Source organism: Elephas maximus, chromosome 24 (genome assembly GCF_024166365.1).
Source record: "Elephas maximus indicus isolate mEleMax1 chromosome 24, mEleMax1 primary haplotype, whole genome shotgun sequence".
In the NCBI taxonomy this organism is placed as follows: domain Eukaryota; kingdom Metazoa; phylum Chordata; class Mammalia; order Proboscidea; family Elephantidae; genus Elephas; species Elephas maximus.
In genome coordinates, this window is record NC_064842.1 from 22,342,048 (window position 1) to 22,362,239 (window position 20,192).

The following is a 20,192-nucleotide window of genomic DNA, read 5'->3' on the forward strand; positions in this document are numbered from 1 at the left end:
AAGGTAATGAAGATAATAAAATTTAATTTAGTAAATTTCCACAAGATCTTCACTAGAACTATATATTATATTTATTTGATCAAAATTCTTAAATAACACATCAATATGTCTCTAGCATTCCAAAATAGAGTTAAAGAAGAAAAAATTTAATGATGGTTAGAATTAATTGGGCTTTTCACTTGCTAGAAATAAGACTATACACACCTACACGGTGTGATTTTCAGAAAGGAACCTGTAATTAGCAGCCCAAAACCTTCTGTCATATTGCATTATCTAGAAATAAAACACAAAATTTACTTTAAAAAAACTTAGCTTATTTTTTTAAGGTACAAAATGTGATAATTCTAAATATTAGGTCATGATTAAGCCTTGATCTATTTTTGATGTCATGACACGTATTTTAGGGTTTTGAAAAAAGTTAGTGTGAAATACAGCACACATACAGAAAATTGGTCAAAATGTAGATGCATAGCTCAATTTATTATCACAAAGTGAACACCAGGGTGACTTCTGCCCAGGTCAAGAAATAGAAATTTTGTAGCACCCAGGAAGGCCCTCTCGTGATAGCTGTGTATCGGTCAGGGTTCCATCAGCAAAAACCAAGAGGATGATATGGAGTATGGAATTTGATCTTATACAATTTTGGGAGCTGGGTGAACATTATATGTACAGGTGTTGTGTCTCGTGCTGGTTCTGAAGTTAAAAGGGCAGGCATCCATGCCCAGGGGTTGGAGAAGCTGAAGAAGGAGCTGCGGGAAGCTCAGGAAAGCTGTAGGGAGCTGTAGGATCTGCAACAAGGTGAGCCAGGAGATCAAGGACAAAGTGCCTGAAATGCAACAGCAGCTGGAGCTCTTGATCGAGGTTTCCACATAAATAAATATGGCTACTGCTTTACTCCTGCCTTCTATATTGTGCCCATATTCCGACGGCTTATGATACTCGAAATTATGCAGAAGAGAATTCTGGTAAAAGTAGTTACAGTTAAGCTAAATTGAAAATACAAATCTATCATCTCCTCCCGGTAACTACAGTTTCCCTCTGCCCAAAAGTTAACCACTATCCTTGCTTTGATTATATAACTGATAAGGAACCCTGGTGGCACAGCGCTTAAAACACTCAACTACTAACTGAAAGTCAGTGGTTCAACAGAAGTGGGATTTTTTTTTTTTTTTAATACAACTGATAATTAATTCCTAAATACTATAGTTTTCTTTTTTTTTTCTTCCATTGTTAATTTATGTAAGTGGAATCCTATAGTTTGTATTATTTTGTGTCTGGCTTCTTATACTCAACATTATATTTGTGAGATCAATCCATGTTTTTGTGCATATCTGCATTTTATTAATTTTTATTGTATCCCATCAAACGAATATACCAAGATTTATGAATCATTCTACTATTGGTAGCCATTTGGATTGTTTCCTGTTTGGGGCTATTACAAATAATGTGGCTATGAACATTTTTATATGTCTTTTGGTACACATGTGTACATATTTCCGTTAGGTATACAGACTTAAAGGAGCCCTGGTGGTGCAGTGGTTAAGTGCTCGGCTGCTAACTGAAAGGTTGGTGGTTGGAACTCACCAGCCTGTCTGTGGGAGAAAGATGTGGCCGTCTACTTCCATAAAGTTTAGTGGAAACACTATGGGACAGTTCTACTCTGTCCTATAAGGTCTCTATGAGTCGGAGTTGACTCAACTGGCAGTGGGCAGGTGGTGGTGGATACAGACTTAGGAGTGGAATTGCAGAGTCGTGGAATGTGTATTTGATCAACTTCTTCTGTAGATAGCAGCAAATTATTTTCCAAAGTAATTGAACCAATTTATACTTCTACCAGAAGTATATGATCCTTCGCGTTGTTCTACGTCTTTGTCAACACTTGGCATTGTTAGGCTTTTAATTTTAGCCATTCTGGTGTTTGTGTGGTATCTAATTGTGGTTTTGATTAGGTTTCCCTTGATTGCTAAGGAGACTGAGCATCCTTTCATACATGCGCTAGCTATTGAACAGCCTCTTTTGTGAAGGGTCCCTTTATGTCTCTTGTCTATTCTACTGGGTTGTCTGTTTTTTTTTTGTTGTTTTTTCTATTGATTTGCTGGAGTTCTTCATGTGTTCTGGATATGAGTTCTTTCTTAGTTAAGAGTGGTGCAAACATCTTTTGCCACCTTGCGCTTTGCTTTTTTTACTTTCTTAAGAGTGTCTTTGGTGAAAACAAAATTTTAACTTTAATATAGTCACTTTATCAATATTTTCCTTTGTGCTCAGTGCTTTTTGTATACTGTTTAATAATTCTTTTCCTGCTCCTAGCTCATGAAGATGTTCTCCTTTGTTTTATTCTAAAATTACTTTATGTTTTGCCTTTTACACCTAGAATTACAATTGCATGGAACCGATTTCTGTGCATAGTATGAGCTAGCAGTCAATTTCCCATGTGAGCTAGGGGTCAATTTCCCTGTTTTTCCAGTATAGATAGATACCTAATTCTCAGTACCATTTATTGAAAAGATGTATTTACTGTGCTGCAGTACTGCCTATGCCACAAATCACATGACTAATAGGTGAGGGTCCTTTTTGTGGTCTCTATTCCATTCCATCAGTGTATTTGTCTATTCCTGTGCCAATAGCACATGGTTTTCATTACTGTAGTTTTATAATACATCTCTGTACATAGTCAAACAAGTCTATCTTTGCTCTTCAAGAGTATCCTGGCTATTCTTGGCCTTTTTCAATATTCTCAAATTTTTGAATCAGCTTGTCAAGTTCAATTTAAACAATATTGAGATTTTGACTAGGATTGCATTGAATTTAAGGATCAGTTTGGGGAGTGTGATAGATCCCACACACACAAGAAAATGACCACAAATTTCTCCCATTTTTGTATATAAGGCCCTTTACAATATGACTGTTTCTCCATCCTCTTGGATTAGAGTTTGCTTTGTGACTTAATTTGCCTGATATGTTTCTTGCAAACAATATATAGTTGGGTTTTATTTTATCCATTGACAATCTTTGTCTTTTAATTTGAACATCTAATTTATTAAATTTTTCATAATGATTGATATATAGCCGTTTAAATCTACCACATTACTATGTCTTTTTTCCTTGTCCTGCCTATTCTGTGTTTCTTTTTTCTTTCTCTCTGTTATTTATTTATTTGGGCGGGGCCCTTAATTTTTTTATTGTGCTTTAGATGAAGGTTTACAGAACAAACTAGTTTCGTATTAAATGATTAGTACACATATTGTTTTATGACACTGGTTAACAACTCCACGGCATGTCAACACTCTTCCTTCTCGCCCTTGGGTTCTCTCTTACTAGCTTTCCTGTCCCCTCCTGCCTTCTAGTCCTTGTCCCTGGGCTAGTGTGCCTCTTTAGTCTCGTTTTGTTTTATGGTTCTATTTAATCTTTAGCTGAAATCTTTAGGGAGTGATTTCATTACTGAGTTAAAAGGGTGTCTGGGGGCCATACTCTTGGGGTTTCTCCAGTCTCTGTCAGGACAGTAAGTCTGGTCTTTTTTTGTGAGTTAGAATTTTGTTCTACATTTTTCTCCAGCTCTTTCTGGGGCCCTCTATTGTGATCCCTATCAGAGTGGTCAGTAATGGTAGCTGGGGACCATCCAGTTGTACTGGGCTCAGTCTGGTAGAGGCCATGGTAGATGTGGTCTTTTAGTCCTTTGGACTAATCTTTCCCTCATATCTTTAGTTTTCTTCATTTTCCCTTGCTCTTAAAGGGATGAGACCAGTGGAGTATCTTAGATGGCCACTCACAGGCTTTTAAGAGCCCAGATGCTACTCACCAAAGTAGAATGTAGAACATTTTCTTTATAAACTATATTATGCCAATTAAATTAGTTGTTCCCCGAGACCATGGTTCCCACAGCCCTCAGTCCAGCAATTTGGTCCCTCAGGGAGTTTGGATGTGTCTATGGAGCTTCCATGACCTTGCCTTGTACAAGTCATGCTGGCTTCCCCAGTATTGTGTACTGTCTTACCCTTTGCTTTCTTTTAGATCAAGTTAATTTTCATTATGCTCCTTTTCCTCCTTTATCAGGCCATTAGCTATTGTGTTAATAAAAATGGACGTAAGGCCCACTCCCAAAATGCAAATATAACTCATATCCTCATTTTCCTACTTCTTCTGACACCAGCCAGCCACGTGGTACTTTCTCTCTCTGAACCTAGCCACCCAGACTTAGGTCAGGCCTTACAAGTAAAAGGACACTGTCCTTCAGACTGCCAAATAGGCAAATGCCAGCCTCACCACTGGCTTTTACTACCCCCAGTGGGTTTGATAACTCACTAGAATGATACACAGAACTCACGGAAACTACCTATTTTTACAGTTACCCATTTATTATAACAGAAAGGATATAAATGAAGGGAAAAATCAGGTAAGGTCTGGGAGAGTTTTCAGCAGGTAGCCTCCATTGTCCCCAGGGACTTGTCACTTTCTGCCATGCGGGGACATTCTCACCAATCCAGGTGGCTCAACTGCTTCCATGTTCATGGCCTCTTATAACAATGCATAGGCATGATTGGGGCCTCAATGCATATTTATGATCGATGAAATCAATGGATATGCATGATTGATTGCATTATGCCCCCCTCTGAGGTTTGTTGCCAGGTGTGGAGGTGGGGGCTCCCAACTCATTTGCACATGCTTAAATGTTGCCTGGCTGTTTTAGAGAAGCAAAGACACCTTGATTGCTGGCAAATTCCAGGATTTATTTTCAGGAACCAGAGACAAAAGGCCAAATGGAGTTTTTTGTCCCACAGTTATACAGTCTGTTGCTATTCTTTTCGTGGTTAACATAGAGTTTATGAAGCTTATCCCTGTTTTATCAGAGTTGAATGAGTATTGGTACTTTGACCTTTTTCCAGACAATTCAAGAGTCTCAGAACACTTTAACTGTATTTCTTTTCCTCCCAACTTTCATGTCTATTTTTTTTTTATTTTATTGATTTTAATTGTCCATGTTTTTAACTTCTAAAACATTATTGATACTGTTTTATACTGTTAATGTTCATATAAGTTATCTACATATTCACCATTTTCATTGCTCTTTATCCTTCCTGTATCTCTGAACTTCTATCCATTTTCCTTCTACTAGAGAACATCCTTTTGTATTTTCTCTAATGTGTATATCCTGGTGATTAGGAATCCCTCTGTGGTGTGAATGGTAATCACACTCGGCTGCTAACTGAAAGCTTGCAGGTACAAGTCCACCAGAGGAGCCTCAGAAGAAGGGCCTGGTGATCTACTTCCAAAAAATTAGCCACTGAAAACACTACTACTCTGGCACACATGGGTTTTTACCCGTGATTAAGTCAATTTTTGTTTGTCAATAATCTTATTTAACATTTGACTTTTCTTCCTGAGTAATGTTTTCCCCTGATGGAGAATGCTGGGTTAGCATTTATTTTATTTCAGGACTGTCAAAAACCTAAACGTGTAGAGAAACACCAAAAATTACAGTAACAGAATATATTTACTGTGAGTAGATCAGACTCAAATTGGCCGTGTCACCCAAACATGTTGGGAAGGTGCTCCAAAGAGGGAACAGTGAATGCAGGTTATACAGGTCACTGTTCTTCTTGACTCTGTAGGTTAGTGGCTTACAGGTTCATCTGCCCCGCCACTGACCAATCAGAAACAGAGTGCTTGTTAACCAATGTTTGGTTAAGCTTCTCTCGTTCCCTCAGTTCCTGTGTTTTGGCCCACCCTCAGCCTACATAAAAAACCCAGAACTTCCCCCTTTTCAAACTCCCTCCTGAAGAACAGACTGACCTCAGTGTAAAACATTCTGATTTACTCTCTGATCATGTCAACCTTTCGTCCTACTTCCCCACACCGGGTTTTTTTTCTAGGCTTGTTTACTCCCAGTCTCTAGAAAAGAAAAATGCTTCTTCCCTAACTCTTTGAGAAGCTTGCAGATCTTATGGTCTGGGTGTTCTCCCCTCCCCCACTACCACATTAGTCCTTTTCCGTTTCAGCCTTTTCTTCTGAATAAAGCTTCTCCTGGTCAGAGCCCAGATTTGTTTTTAGCTGACACTTGTTAAAAATGAGTTGTTATTCTGACCATAAATCTTCATAGATTTTGGGATTTTAAGAATTATAACACCTTTCACAGAATGGAAAGGTAGAATCAGATTCTACCAAAGGTCCACAGCTTTTTCTTACCAAGCGGCCTGGTGCTTTGGGAAAAGTAGGCTAACCCTTGACATGGAAACACTTTTATTATTCAAAGCTCAGAATCATTCCAGAAGAGGACCATGTCAGCCAGTCTTCATGCTTCAATTCTAATACTTTCCTCATGCCTTTTGACTTACTTAAAGTCTAATGTATTATTGATCAACTTTAGCTGCTTTCATCTTTTATATGAGTACACATTGGTGAAATTAATGATTTGACCCCAATACCAAAATCAATTATTCAAAGAATAAAAGATGAACCTCAGAAAGTTCATATAACCATTCAAGTTCTATTTATCTAGAGTCATTTCTAGGCCAAACATAATAATTTCTGACTTTTTCTAAGGAACTAAACATTTTTTTTCCAGATGAGATATCCCCAAATGAAGAAGACAAATAGCTAGAGACCCAACTGGTTCATTTTTCTTTTTAATAGTAATTCTCTGTGTATACCACATAGCATGACACAAGTAAGTTGCCTCTTAATGCATGTTTTCAATTAATCATTCTTGGAATAGGATGAGCAATGAGGGAAGGTGAAAAGCTAATCGTTGATAAGTCATATTATTTAAATCTACTTATGTTACTGGTTTCGTTTGCATCCTTATTGTCATTTTGCTGACAGTGAACAAGAAACACTGCCTATTCATTGAATGGATTTCAGTAAATGAAAGAAGTTGGCAAACTGGCTGCTTGCTGCTTTGCTTGGCATTGAGGGCTGAGGCCACCAGTGGCTCCCTGAGCAATCTTCTTCCTCAACAGGATGGCCTGAGGATATGGGGAGGGCTGACAGTGTCTGGTGGAAGTTCGCTCCCATCCTATAATAAAGCCTGAGGTATCATCCAGCTCTTGACACTCTATGTGCAGACCAGGCCACAGCAACAGCTTCTCATTTTCCTCTCTTCACTTGGGAATAGATGGGAAGAAGGAAGAAGCCAGATTTATTTGTGGGACCAAATGTCTTTTCAGACTTCTCCTCCTCCCTTGTAACTGTAAAATAAAGGGTATGCCTGTTAGTAACTAGTGTTATAAACATAATTTTCCAGAATTAAGTTGCACCACTAATTTACTTAGAGATTTTAATCCTCCTAGAAAGAAATCGTGGAGTCCCCGGGCGGTGCAAACGGTTAAGTGCTCAGCCACTAACTTGAAAGGTTGGTGGTTCAAACCCACCCAGAGTTACCTCATGAGAAGGCCTGGGATGTGCTGCTGAACAGTCATAATCATGAAAACCGAATGGAGCTCAGTTCCACTCTGCAATAGATGGGGTTGCCACGAGCTGGAGTCCACTCAATGACAATTGGTTTGGTTTTTGATTAGAAAGAAAGCGTAGTTATTTACTTGACAACCTTGTGTGCCTCAAGTTTAAAGTATATTGAAAGCAGGAAATGGGGCTCCAGAGAATGTGGTGGGAAGAGGAGACGCTTTAGAGCTACTTAACAGGGCAGGCATCCATTCTGGGACTTAATTCACCAATCTGTAAAGAGTTGGCTTAAAAAGCAAAAGAATGAAGCTTGCTAGGTTGTTATAAGGTTTAGAGATACTGTATATTTAAATCTTCAGATTCCTTAGACTCAGAAAAAAAGCCATCAATTCATGATCACAAAAATAAGAACTAAAAATTAGATTTTTTTAAGAAATATATTTAAAAAATTAAACTCATTTAGTTTTAAAATTCAGATCAAGAAGTGTCCAATTTTGTCAGCAATATTCAACCAAATAATTGCAAATACACATCAATTTGATTTTATGGTCTATTATGAGGAAGGGAAGGAGCCCTGGTAATATAACACCTCAGTGCTCAGCTGCCCAGAGGAAGAAAGACCTGGTGATCTGCTCCAGTAAAGATCACAGCCTAGAACACCCTATGGGGCAGCTCTACTCTGTCATGTGGAGTCAGCATGAGTTCAAAACTGACGAGAGGGCACCTAACAACAGCAACTTGGGCGAGGGAGAGAAGGAAAAGGGAAGAGTGGACGTAGAGAGTATAAGGCAAAGAGAGAGAAAGGCAGCGTGAGGTGAAGATTAAACTGCCTGAAGACTCTTTGGGCGTGGACTGGAATAGACCAAGTGGCTGCTCCTCTTCAGCCCTGAGGCCAGGTTGGAGGCTTCTAGCCTAGATCTGTTACACCCTAGCTGAGGGAACTTCCCATGCTGTGAAGGTCTTTCCTTCCTTTATTCTCTATTCTTTTTTTTTTTTTATTTTAACCTATCTATTCTTTCATTCAAGGAGCCCTGTTGCACAGTGGTTAAGTGCTTGATCGCTAACTGAAAGGTCGGCAGTTTGAACCCACCAGCCACTCTGAAAGATGTGGCAGCTTGCCATAAAGATTAAAACCCACTGCCATTGAGTCAATTCCGACTCATAGTGACCCTATAGGACAGAGTAGAACTGCACCATAGTTTCCAAGGAGTGCCTGACCGATTCAAACTGCCCACCTCTTGGTTAGCAGCCGTAGCATCTAACTGCTATGCCACCAGGGTTTCTACCATAAAGATTACAGCCTTGGAAACCCTGTGGACGGTTCTACTTTCTTTTATAGGGCCGCTATGAGTCAGAATCGACTTGACAGCAACATGTATTCTTTCATTTAGCAAATGGTTGAGTGTCTCATGCGTCAGTCTATTCTAGATACTGGAGTTCCTGCAAAGAATAAGTCAGAGTTCCTCCCTTCTTAAATCTTACATTCCAGTGGGATAGAAGCAATGAAAAAAAAAAAATTCTTATATAATGCAAACGTCAGGTAGTGATCAGAGATATGAGGACAAATGAGGTAAGGGGATAGGGCGAGATTCTTAAATATTCATTCTTTGTAAATTCTCACGTGGTCTAGACCCAACAGTTTAACTGAGGGAAAAATAACTCTCTGAATCACATTGCATTGTATTTAAATGTCCAGGCTCTGAAGTTGGGTTTGAATCCCAGCTCTATTACTTGCTTCTTTGGGGATCTTAGACAAATTACTTACCCACTGTGCCTCAGTTTCATCCACTGTAAAATGAGGACGAAAATAATAAGTACCTCAAGCTGCAGAGGTTGTTGTGAAGGTTAAATGAAAGCATGCATATCAATACTCAGTGTCATGCCTGGCACGCTAATTTTTAAAATAAACGTTAGCCATTATCATTAGCGGTATTACTGAGTTGCAGTGTCTATTCTCTTTTCACATAAAATTGAGAGATTTTCTATCATTTTCCGGATTTTTCTTTGGAAAAACTATAGGGTATGCTATCAGATATACCATCTTTTATTTAACCATTTTTCTCTTACTGGGTATGTCTCCACAACTTCGAAAACTGGTTACACTCCACGAAGTCCACGTTCTCCCCTTTCCTTCCTGCATTAAAACTGGGGAGAAACTATAAACTTGTGTTCCAATTTGTTTTCTTGCACTATGGTTAACATTCTGTAATTTTTTCTATTCTAAAGAGGTAAACAAACCATTTAAAGAAGTTAATACTTGGAATCAGCATTTCTATCATTTAAAACTAGTGAGTCAAAGATGTTAAGATACCTGTTCATGGTTTCTCTTTGTTCATAGGCTCCATCTGTACTGGGAGCTGCTATGATCTATGAAACTATTCTCCGTGCCTGGCACAGTTTAGGGCATATGATGGGTATTTCAAGGTATTCCATTAATGCTGGTTTTTTTTTTTTTTTTAATGGTAGTTCTATGTTTACCTTTTTGAGGAACCACCAAACTTATCCACAGTGGCTGCACCATTTTACAATCCCACCAACAATGGATGAGGGTTCCAATTTCTTCATATCCTCTCCTACATTTGTTTTCCAACACTTTTTTGATTACCTATTAGTTTCTAGAATATTTATACCACTGTTTTTCATTGATTACTTAAAACAATTAAAATTAATAATATTATTTTTATAGGAAACTCTTCTATTGCCAAAACTTTTTACTCAAATAATTGGCAGAGTTGGTGATTAAGAGAAATCATCCATAGTCTCATTAATTGCATGAGAGCTAACACAATTAAGCTAAACTCTTCTGTATTAATTAAATGGCAGCTTTTTTTTGTTGTGGTAGTGGTTGTGTCTGTTAGATATTATTCAATTAGCAGCAGACAATAAGTACCACCTCCTTTCTGTTTTTCACCTGACTTCATAGAAAGGAGGTTTATAAAATTACCACTGCTAAATTTCCCTCTTAATGTCTGATCTATGTTATGGTGGAGAAATGGCCCCAGGTTAAGTTGGGCCCATGTAGGCTTCCTAGAACTAGTGGAAGAGTAACAGGTTCAAGTTTCTTGATATAGTTATGGCTTATTAGAATGAGTATAAAAGTTTGAGTCTGATTTAGATCTTAGCTTATCACTTAATTCTTAGGTGACCTTTGGCTTTAGGTTCATTTTTTTCTGTCTCTAAAATGGGTGTTACATTTTCTTTTTTAATTTTTGTAGAAATCAAATGAATCATTTACAAAAGCACTTTGTAAACTGTAAAGTATATGTTAGTTATTACTATTAATAAATGGAGAAAATTCCCTTTGATTTTATTGGTGAACAGAAATTTATTGGTGTTATGGCTCCCTCCTGTAGGTCCAATAAGAGTAAGAAGCAAGGATAAGTTACACAGCCCTCAGCCATGTGCCAGCAACTTGCCTGACTTCTAAAGCAAGTCTGTGAATTCAAGCCTTAAAGCTCTAGGAAAGCTTGATCGGTTGAGGCTCAGAGTTCCTAATTGTTTTTTCACCCTCTCTGTTCAGCCAATTCATGGTTTCCATTTCACTGAGCTAAAACACCCGCATCCTGTAATATTTGTAAAAAAAGAGTATGAACTGAGATAACTTTAGGCCCATACTGTTTCTGGGAACAGAGTAGCAATTAACAAACCAAACAGAAGTGGACTATACTGTGGAATTCTGAGTACAAACTTACTCTTTCATGTTGAACATGACCTCCCTTCTTCTTTCCTGAAAGGATATCTAAAGAGTCCCTTTGTGCTTCTGAACCAATGAGTGGCAAGAATCTTAGGCTAGTGGGGCTTGGTACCTGGAAGCCATAAACAAAGAGTCAATCAGACATACTTAAAATGATTACTTCTCTACTGTGAATTTGGGGTGTAAGAAGGTTTGAGAAGGCCCACCTGTTTCAAAATACACCCCTCACACACATACTTGCCCACAAATTAATCTTGATAATTCACTCGTTGGCATTCCTCTCATCTGTTGGCTTAAGTGTTCAATATCTACTGCAGTTAACATGTTCTTGGGAAGATTAACATTTTAAGATCTAACAAGTGAGGATTAAGTTGAAATATTTTATCTAATGGCTTATTATTTCTTCGGTGAATTAATTAGTTCTTTAATTCAACAGAGGTTGCCTGGAGTAAAAGCTTGAAGAATGAGCAATGATTTTCTGGGCGACAAGGGGTGGATGAATTTTGGGCTGAGAGGCAGCACAGGCAACGTCACAGAGGTGAGAGAGAACAATGATGCCCAAGAAATGGCAAGTTGGCATGGCTCGAGTATAGGGTACGTGGAGAGAGAACGGTGGGAAATGAGGTCATATGGTTTAGGTAGAGGTCAGATCATGAAAGCCTCAAGATTATGCCAGGCTAAGGAATCTGGATTTTACCCTGTAGGTGATGAAGAACCAGGGTAAGTTAGAAATAGCTACCATGTGGAATGGCAGAGACATGTGATCAAGGCCATTGCCACATAGACCAAAGACTTCTCTGGGATTGGTCTGCTTGGTTTTGTGATTTTCTCCAACCTTGCTTGGGAGCTCAAGGTCAGGAATAAGATGTCAGATTCTCTACTTTTCTTTTACCACCCTAGCCATAGAAACCTCAAACTCACTCTGTATATAGGCAGAGAACCGAATACAATCCCTGCTTCTCTGTTTTCAGTTATGAAACCTTCCAAGGCATATCTTCGAATCTGCAAAACAGGGGGAGAGAACAGGTTTAATGAAAAGGGCACATTCCATCAATAGCAAAATAGCTGGGTTCAAATTCTGCCTCTGCCATTTATTATCTTTATGATCCTAGGCAAGCTACTTTCCCTGCTGACTGGTTATGAGGATCAAATTAGGGCTTTGAACTGGTTCAGTCCAACTCAAACTCCTCCTGAGAATTTGCATTTCCATCCCAGATATACTGAACCAGAATCTACATTTTAAAAAGATCCCCAGGTGATTCTTATGTATAACTTCCTAGGAACTTGTTAGAAATTCTCGGCAAGGATTCGAACCAGAAAGAACCAGTTCGAAGCCCTGGATCAAACAAGGCAATGTACATAGTAAAGTGCTACTCAAATGTAAGATTTAGTTTCATTGTATTATTAGGAACCGGCAATAACATCTGTTAAAAAGAAAGAAAGTTGAATAGATTAATATTTCACAATTGAGAATGGAAAGGAATGAGCAAAACAAGATTACTGGAGGAAATCAGAGAATCCTAAATGAAAGATATTTCAACTTAACTTCAGCATTAAACCTTTATTATTTGGCCAGGAAATTAAGACGATAAAGATGTAGTAAGAAGAAGGCAAACCTTATAATATTTGTGCATTCATTTTTTTTTTTTTTCTTTAGAACAAGCAAATCCATGGCCATCAAGTCAATTACAACTCTTAGAGATCCTATAGCACAGAGTAGAACTGCCCCATAGGGTTTCCAAGGCTCTTTACGGAAGCAGACTGCCTCATCTTCCTTCCACAGAGGTATTGGCAGATTCAACCACCAACGGTTAGCAGCCAAGCTCTTAACCTCTGTACCACCAGTGTTCCTTCCAATTTTTTCAAGGGCTCTATGAACCTTTCTAAAGATTTCCCCAAATGTATTTAATGTTTCAGTTAAAGTACTTTAAAAAAATTATTGCTTATCTCTAAATCTGAAGAAGATATTAAAGTGAATACCAGTATTTATTTTTAGATTGTACTATTTCAATCCTATTCAACAAAGTTAAGTATCTGTTACAAGCTAGGCGCATATCTTTGCCCACAAGAAAAACAAAGAATGTGTTGTTATCAAGTCGATTCTGACACAGCTTCATAGAGAAGTCTGCACAACTTGACCAAGGCAAATGGTGACACTAAGAAGTATACAGGAATAAAGGATGATGTTGGTAAATGCTATAACACATAAAGTTTTGCAACAACAGTAATAACAACCAAAAAATCTAAACGTGATTACGCAGGTAGATATGTATGCATATATGGGTACAGGAATGCATATGTGAGTATATACAGGTGTATGTATACGTGTATCCATAGGCATATGTATATACATGTTTATGTGTGCTACACATGTATTCACATATATATAATAAAGCACATACGGGGGCATAGTTATGGATACTTCCTAGACATCACCAAACAGCTTGCGAGATTGGTTTGCTGGGTTTGAAGGCTTAGGACCGTAGTTATGTAGGACAACTTGGCCAAATGGCATAACATAGTTCATAAAGCTTATGTTCAACATCCTAGTTTGGTGAGTAGCATCCGGGGTCTTAAAAGCTTGTGAGTGGTCATCTAAGATACAACTATTGGTTTGTACTCATCTGGAGCCAAAGAGAAAGAAGGATACCAAAAACTCAAAGAAGAAACTAGTCTATAGGACTGATAGCCTACATAAATCATGGCCTCGTCTATCCTGAAACCAGAAGAACTAGATGGTGCCTGGCTACCACTACCGACCGTTCTGACAAGGGATACTATAGATGATCCCAGGTAGAATGGGAGAAAAATACAGAACAAAACTCAAATTCTTAAAAAAGTCTAGACTAACTGGACTCGGAGAGACTAGAGGAACCCCCAAGGCTATTGTCCTGAGATAACCTTTAAACTTGGAACTGAAAGCACTCCAGGAGGTCATCTTATAGCTAAAAAACATTCATAAACCCACTGTCCTGTTTTAAAAAGATGGAATAACACCCCTCACCTTGATGTTCTCAGTGTGTCTCAGTCCCATTCATCTCCTCTCAGATATAACCACTATCCTGAATTTTGTGTTTATAGTTCTCTTCCCTTTATATATATAACTTTCCTTAGATGTTTTTTGCCTAAACAATGTTTTGTTTAGTTTTGCCTATTCTTGACCTTTATATAAATGAAATCATTATGTATGTATTCCCTGCAAAGCTTTTCTCATTCGATAGAATTCATTTATTTTCACTACTCTGTAGTATTCCATTATATGAATATGCCATAACTTATTTATCTGTTTTATTATTGATGAGCATTTGAGCTACCTTCAGTTTTTTACTATTATAAATGGTACTACTCTGAGCATTCTTGTGCCTGTCTTGCACATCCTTGCACATGCTCAAGAATTTTCCTAGGGTATACATTTAACAGGCTATGCCTATTTTCAGCTTCCCTAGATAGTGCCACACTGTTTCCCAATGTGGTTCTTCCATTTACACTCCCACCACCAGCAGATTGGTGTCCTGGTTGTGCCAAATGCACATCCAGTCACCAACCTTTGATATTGTCAGACTTCATAATAGTTGCCAATATGGTGGGTGTGAAATAGTATCCTGTGGTATTATCACGTGCATTTCCACAATTACTAATGAGGTTGAGCATCTTTTTATGGGTTTATTGGTGATTTTTTTCCTTTTGTGATGTATCTATTCAAGTTTTGACTTTTTTTAAATTGGATTGTTTCTCTTATTGATTTTTAGAAGTTACTGACATATATGTATACGGGATCTTTTGTCAGTTATACATGCTACAAGACAGGGTGGACGTGGACAGGTGGAGATGGATTATGGATATGGCCAGGTATCCTAGACAAACTGAATAGCGCAAACCAAAGTTGTCAGAGCAGAATACTAGGGGAATGCTCAGGGAGACAACAGCAAGTCTGTAGTCTGTTTAGTAGAGATGGGGTAACTGTAGGTTAGTAATGGGAGGTAAGTTCAGAAAGATATCTGTGGTTTATTTTGTGGAGGATCTTGAGGAAATTAGTTTTAATGTCAGAACTTAGCCTAAAGGTTCATATCCAGTTTCTAAAAGTGTTAAAAATAGAAGTAGAATGAATAACCATATTACTTTTTTTCTCTTAATTTTGCACTGAAGAAAAGTGTACCTATCCGTGATAGGCAGGATAATGGCCCCCCAAAGATGCTCACATCCTAATCCCTGAAATCTCTGAATATGTCACCTCACCCAGCAAAAGGGACTTTCCAGATGTGATTAAGGTTAAAGACTTTGAGATGGGAAGACTAGCCTGGATTGTCCAGGTGAACCCAATCTAATCATATGCCTCCTCAATGGTGGAGAATCTTTCGCAGCTGGCTTAGAGGGAGTTCTAACAGTGGAAGAAGGGTCAGAGAGATACAACGTTGCTGGCTTTGAAGATGGAAGAAAGAGACCAAGAGCCAAGGAATGTGAGTGGCCTCTCGAAGCTGGAAAAGGCAGGGAAACATATTCTCCCTTAAAGCCTCCAAAAAAGGAACACAACAATGGTGACACTTTGATTTTAGCCCCATGAGACCCATGTTGAACTTCTGACCTACAGAGCTGTAAGATAATCAATTCGTATTGTTTAAGGCACCAAGTTTGTGGTAATTTGCTAGAGCAATAGAGAACAAATACACTGTATTACTGGCCATACGTGAATTCAGGAAAGCAAAAGCAAAAGGTTCTTTTTGTTTGTTTGTTTAAGATACCTTGGGTGAGGAAAGAGACTCGAAAAACTTAAAATCTTGTTCCACTTCAAAGGCTTTGGGAGGTGTACGTTTGAAAAGCAAAGACATTGAGCTCATTTTTCTCCATCTGCATATAAAGATATAAGGAAAATGTTATGTATCCACTGGTCAGACCTTTTTCTGGTTCTCAAATTCCTTGACTCCCATGGCACCAGCCCCAAGCATGCTACCAGATTTTCCTTGAAGAAACCAAAGAGAATTCTAGTAAGCCTGAACGTTCCACGTAGTTAAATTCATTAATAGCCATTGAAGAAAGCTGTGTAGTAGGGTTGGGGAAACATCTATTACAAAACCAAGGTTTGCCTTTTATGTGACTCAGCGCAGCTTCCCCTGTTGTTAAAATCTATATCTATATTTAGGAAGCCATAAGTAAGCATTAAAAATGTATTTTAAAGACAATAAATTAAAATGTCCTAAGATAAGTCATTCTATAGGAAGCTGTATCACTACAAACAAACCATAATTACTTACAAATAACAATTACTCTGAATACATATCCTATATAACTCAGAACACAAAACCTACATTCAAGCTAAACCAAACATGTCATACTGTTTCTTGTTTCTGAATCTACCATTTACATCTATTCCCTCTACTTGTAATATTCTCCATTAATAATTCTCTTTTTCATTTCATAATTATACTTGTGTGCCTACTATGTGCAAGGCACTGTGCTGAGAACTGAGGATACAGAGGTATGTATAAGACATGGTCCCAGTCCTCAAGAAAGTCACAACGTAGTATAGAAGACACATTAACAAATACTAAGATATATGGATGTTTAAGGCTCAGCAATTACCCAAAGGTAATTATCCAAATTTGCTTGGTGAACTTTACCACATCTTGATCAGACTTGGCTGCACTATACCACCTCCTACATTTTATCCAGTTCTCTTTTCCATCACTCCTTAGTGTTCAACCAAGGCCAGCTGAGAAGACTGGGGTTTTGGCAGTCACCTGAAACCTTTCTCGATTGTTTTCAAATAGTTCTTCTTTGATCCTAATTTTGTGTAGCTTCAGACTCTTGGCTTTAATTCCTGTCTATAACCCTTCTGCCATCCTTTGGATTAGATGATGGCATTGAGTCTCCCCAGCTTTGACTCAGTCATAGATTTCTCAAAAGGAAATCTTAGACATCTCCCTCTGATTCTTTCCACTTTGGACTTACCTTAGCCAGCTTCTCAATACATAACCTCTAGTTCTGGTCTGCTGAATATCACTAGGTTAGGCAGGTCTGGTCCCCTGAGGCTAGAGATTTAGACATCTACCACCCAGGGCCGAACTGATGTTGAAAGCTTAGATGAACACCAGTCTCTTCCATTATGACAAAGGCTCAGCCAAAACCAGGACTGAACTTTGCAAAAGCACAAAATAGCTTTTCACCAACATTCTGTTCTCCATTTAAGAGCTATCCATTCACCCCTAAGCCCTTATGCATGGCCAGGTCTCCCCCCACAAACAAGCAAACCTATGAAACAAACTTTTCTCCAACCCTAGAAATATCTGTTTTCCTTAAAAAGTAATCTATACTGTCTTCACCTCATTATCTCCTGTTTCTTTCTCAACCATTGTGATGTGATTTTTTACCCATTACCCCTTTGAAATGCCCTTCTCTAGTGTCGTCAATGAGTTTTCAGCTGATAAATGTGCCAAGTCCAGTGTTTACTTTTCTATTGTCATATCTGAACTCTCTGCCATGTTCTACCGATATGTCCTCTCTATCACTCTACTTGCAACCTTCTCCTCTCTTGATTTACATCATACCACTCTTTTATGGCTTTCCTTTCATCAACCTGGATCTTCCTTCTCAAAGTTTTTCACTGGTTTCTCTTCCTTGACCTGATCTTTAAAGGATATTGCTTCTTGACATCTTTAGTCTTCTGCTTCTCTCACTTTGTGCACATGATCTGAGTGACTTATCTACAGTGAAAATACTACTATGCTGTTGACTCCAAAAGCTTTATCTATAGCCCTGACCTCTTTTAAGAGCTTCAGACAGGAAATGTCAGTGCTCATTAAATACCTTCACTTGGATGTCTCACAAAAACCTCAGACTCAAACCCATCCAAAACCAAGGTCATTATCTTTTTTCTTCAGACCTGCTTTTCTTCTTGTGTATCCTGTCATAGAGAATCCTATAAAGTTTAAAATTCATTGCCACATAAAAATTCCAGTGTGATTTGACTCCTTCAGACTTTTCTTGCTTTATCTCCTATCACATCCTCCCCACTTACCCCTGGACTCCAAGCCTCAAAATACTATAGCATATATTCAGTCTTTCGTATATTCACAGTCTTTGCTTAGGCAACTGCCTTGTTGGTCTTTTTTGTTTGGCTAAATACTATTACCCTTTCTGAGATTATTGAAAGAATTAAGTGTTCCCAGCAACATTACTATATCGAACGATACTCTTTTGTTAACATATTTCTCCCTTCCAATAGACTTAAAAATTATTAAAAAGTTCTGGGTTTCTCCCCCTTTGAATTCCCCATGCCCAGCACAATGTCACAGTATCAATATAGCTTTATTCTTGTCTGCCCATCTAAATAAAAGCTACTGGTCTTACCTTTGCTGGTCAAATATCAGAGGATATTCATATTTTTGCTTTTTCTCTGTGAACTTACTTTCTTCTTTTATTTCTATGGGATATTCACTAACATCACAAGGTAAAATGAAATCAATTGTCTGTGATAAGTCAAAGATCCTTCGCTGTCCAAAATATCCACAGTAATGACCATTGAGGGCCTGCCAGACCCTAAGGGAAGGCAAAGGTAGGGAAAAGAAAGTAATTGGGGAATTTGGTGAAAATTATTCTGTTCATTGGGTCACTTATATAGATTCTCACTGGTCCACCAGGGGTTTCAAACATAAGTCCAGGACTCTTCCTATAGAAAACTGTGGATCTAGTCATACTGGAATCAACTCAATGGCAATAGGTTTTGGGTGGGAGTCATACTGGAGCCCTGGTGGCGTAGTGGTTAAGAGCTTGGCTGCTAACCAAAAGGCTGGCAGTTCGAATCCACCAGGCACTCCTTGGAAACCCTATGGAGCAGTACTACTCTGTCCTACAGGGTCGCTATGAGTCAGAACCGACTTGACGGCACCTAACAACAACAACAGTTATACTGTAAATACATTTATCAGTTAGAACTCTAGTCCAAAACAATTTTGGGGAATGGCAATGTTTGAATTTGTGCTTATAATACCCATTTATCAAAACCAGATAACAAGGGACATATTTTTCCTAAAATAACACTGCCCATTCAAGCTAATCAGAACCCACATTTGACTGACAGTGTATTAGCTGAATTAGGCATTAGAATGGGGTACATCTCAGCTGTACCAGCATCAACAGAACTTGTGGGAGAAGACACCTAGTGATGCTTTTACTATTATAAAAGCCCTCCTGACCTCCATCCACAATTCCTACTATTGTGGAAACACCATCCCAATTTTTGCCATTGAGTTCTGAAATAGAATGGCAAAATACTGCATATCCGTATGCAATATTTCAACATCAAGTTGCTCCAATAGGTCCTTCTAAAGAGCCCAAATGGTTTAAAGCAATAGAGTATCATTAGCAGCCCTATGTCTTAAAAAAAAAAAAAAAAAAAAAGCAATAGAGTATCATTAGCAGAAGTATAAGCCCTATGTCTTATGGAAAGATAAAATAGCATTTGAGATCTTCCTTTTATTTCTTGATTTCTACCTCAGGGTAGCAAATGATGCAACAACAGAGGAGAGGAAAACAAGCTAAAGGAACTAGGAGTAGATTCCACAAAGTCCAAGTAGTGTCCCAGCTTCAAGAGGTAGATTATGAGATATCCAGTTGAGATTTCTCACACCTGATAGTGTCCTGTGAAATTAACATGAGCATCTTATATCTATAGCATATTTTATTTCCTTAAACCAAACCAAACCCAACCCATTACCACTGAGTCAATTCCAACTCATAGTGACCCTACAAAAGCAGCTGGTGGATTCAAACTGCTGTCCCCTTGGCTAACAGCTGAGTTCTTAACCACTTTGCCCTAGCACCACATAAACGCCATGGCCTTGCAAGTCTTTACCAAAGTGAGATGGGCCAGCTCTTTAAACATTAGAAATTCCAAAAGTTAAAGGATGAGGGACTAACTTAAAATAATTCTAAATTCATTTAGCTTCAGACCAGGACTGAAGAAACCTCTGCGCTCCTTGTTTCGTGGTGTTTCCTGCTCCGTGTGGGGTCTCCCAGATAACTGACCCTGGCTCTCAGTCTTATGTCCTGTTCCTCACATCTGAATCCTTAGCCGCCCTGAATCTCACTTTGTCCTCCTGAAATTTGG

At 38.5% G+C, this 20,192-nt stretch overlaps 1 protein-coding gene and 1 long non-coding RNA gene across 2 annotated transcripts in view; one reads left to right on the forward strand and one right to left on the reverse strand.

The window, feature by feature from the left end:
* LOC126066837 (uncharacterized) overlaps positions 1-20,192 on the forward strand; it is a 108,276-nt gene that overhangs the window by 50,381 nt on the left and 37,703 nt on the right. The gene's annotated exons all lie outside the window — the stretch shown is intronic.
* The window catches only part of WDR64 (WD repeat domain 64), a 155,838-nt gene continuing 142,427 nt past the window's right edge, over positions 6,782-20,192 (reverse strand). Inside the window, exons 24-28 of the mRNA XM_049868224.1 lie at positions 18,434-18,622; positions 15,829-15,934; positions 12,011-12,091; positions 11,088-11,201; positions 6,782-7,181 (exon numbers count right to left, since the gene is read on the reverse strand). Coding sequence (XP_049724181.1) covers positions 7,095-7,181; positions 11,088-11,201; positions 12,011-12,091; positions 15,829-15,934; positions 18,434-18,622 — 577 coding nt within the window. The 3' untranslated portion in view covers positions 6,782-7,094. The remainder of the gene's footprint in view (positions 7,182-11,087; positions 11,202-12,010; positions 12,092-15,828; positions 15,935-18,433; positions 18,623-20,192) is intronic.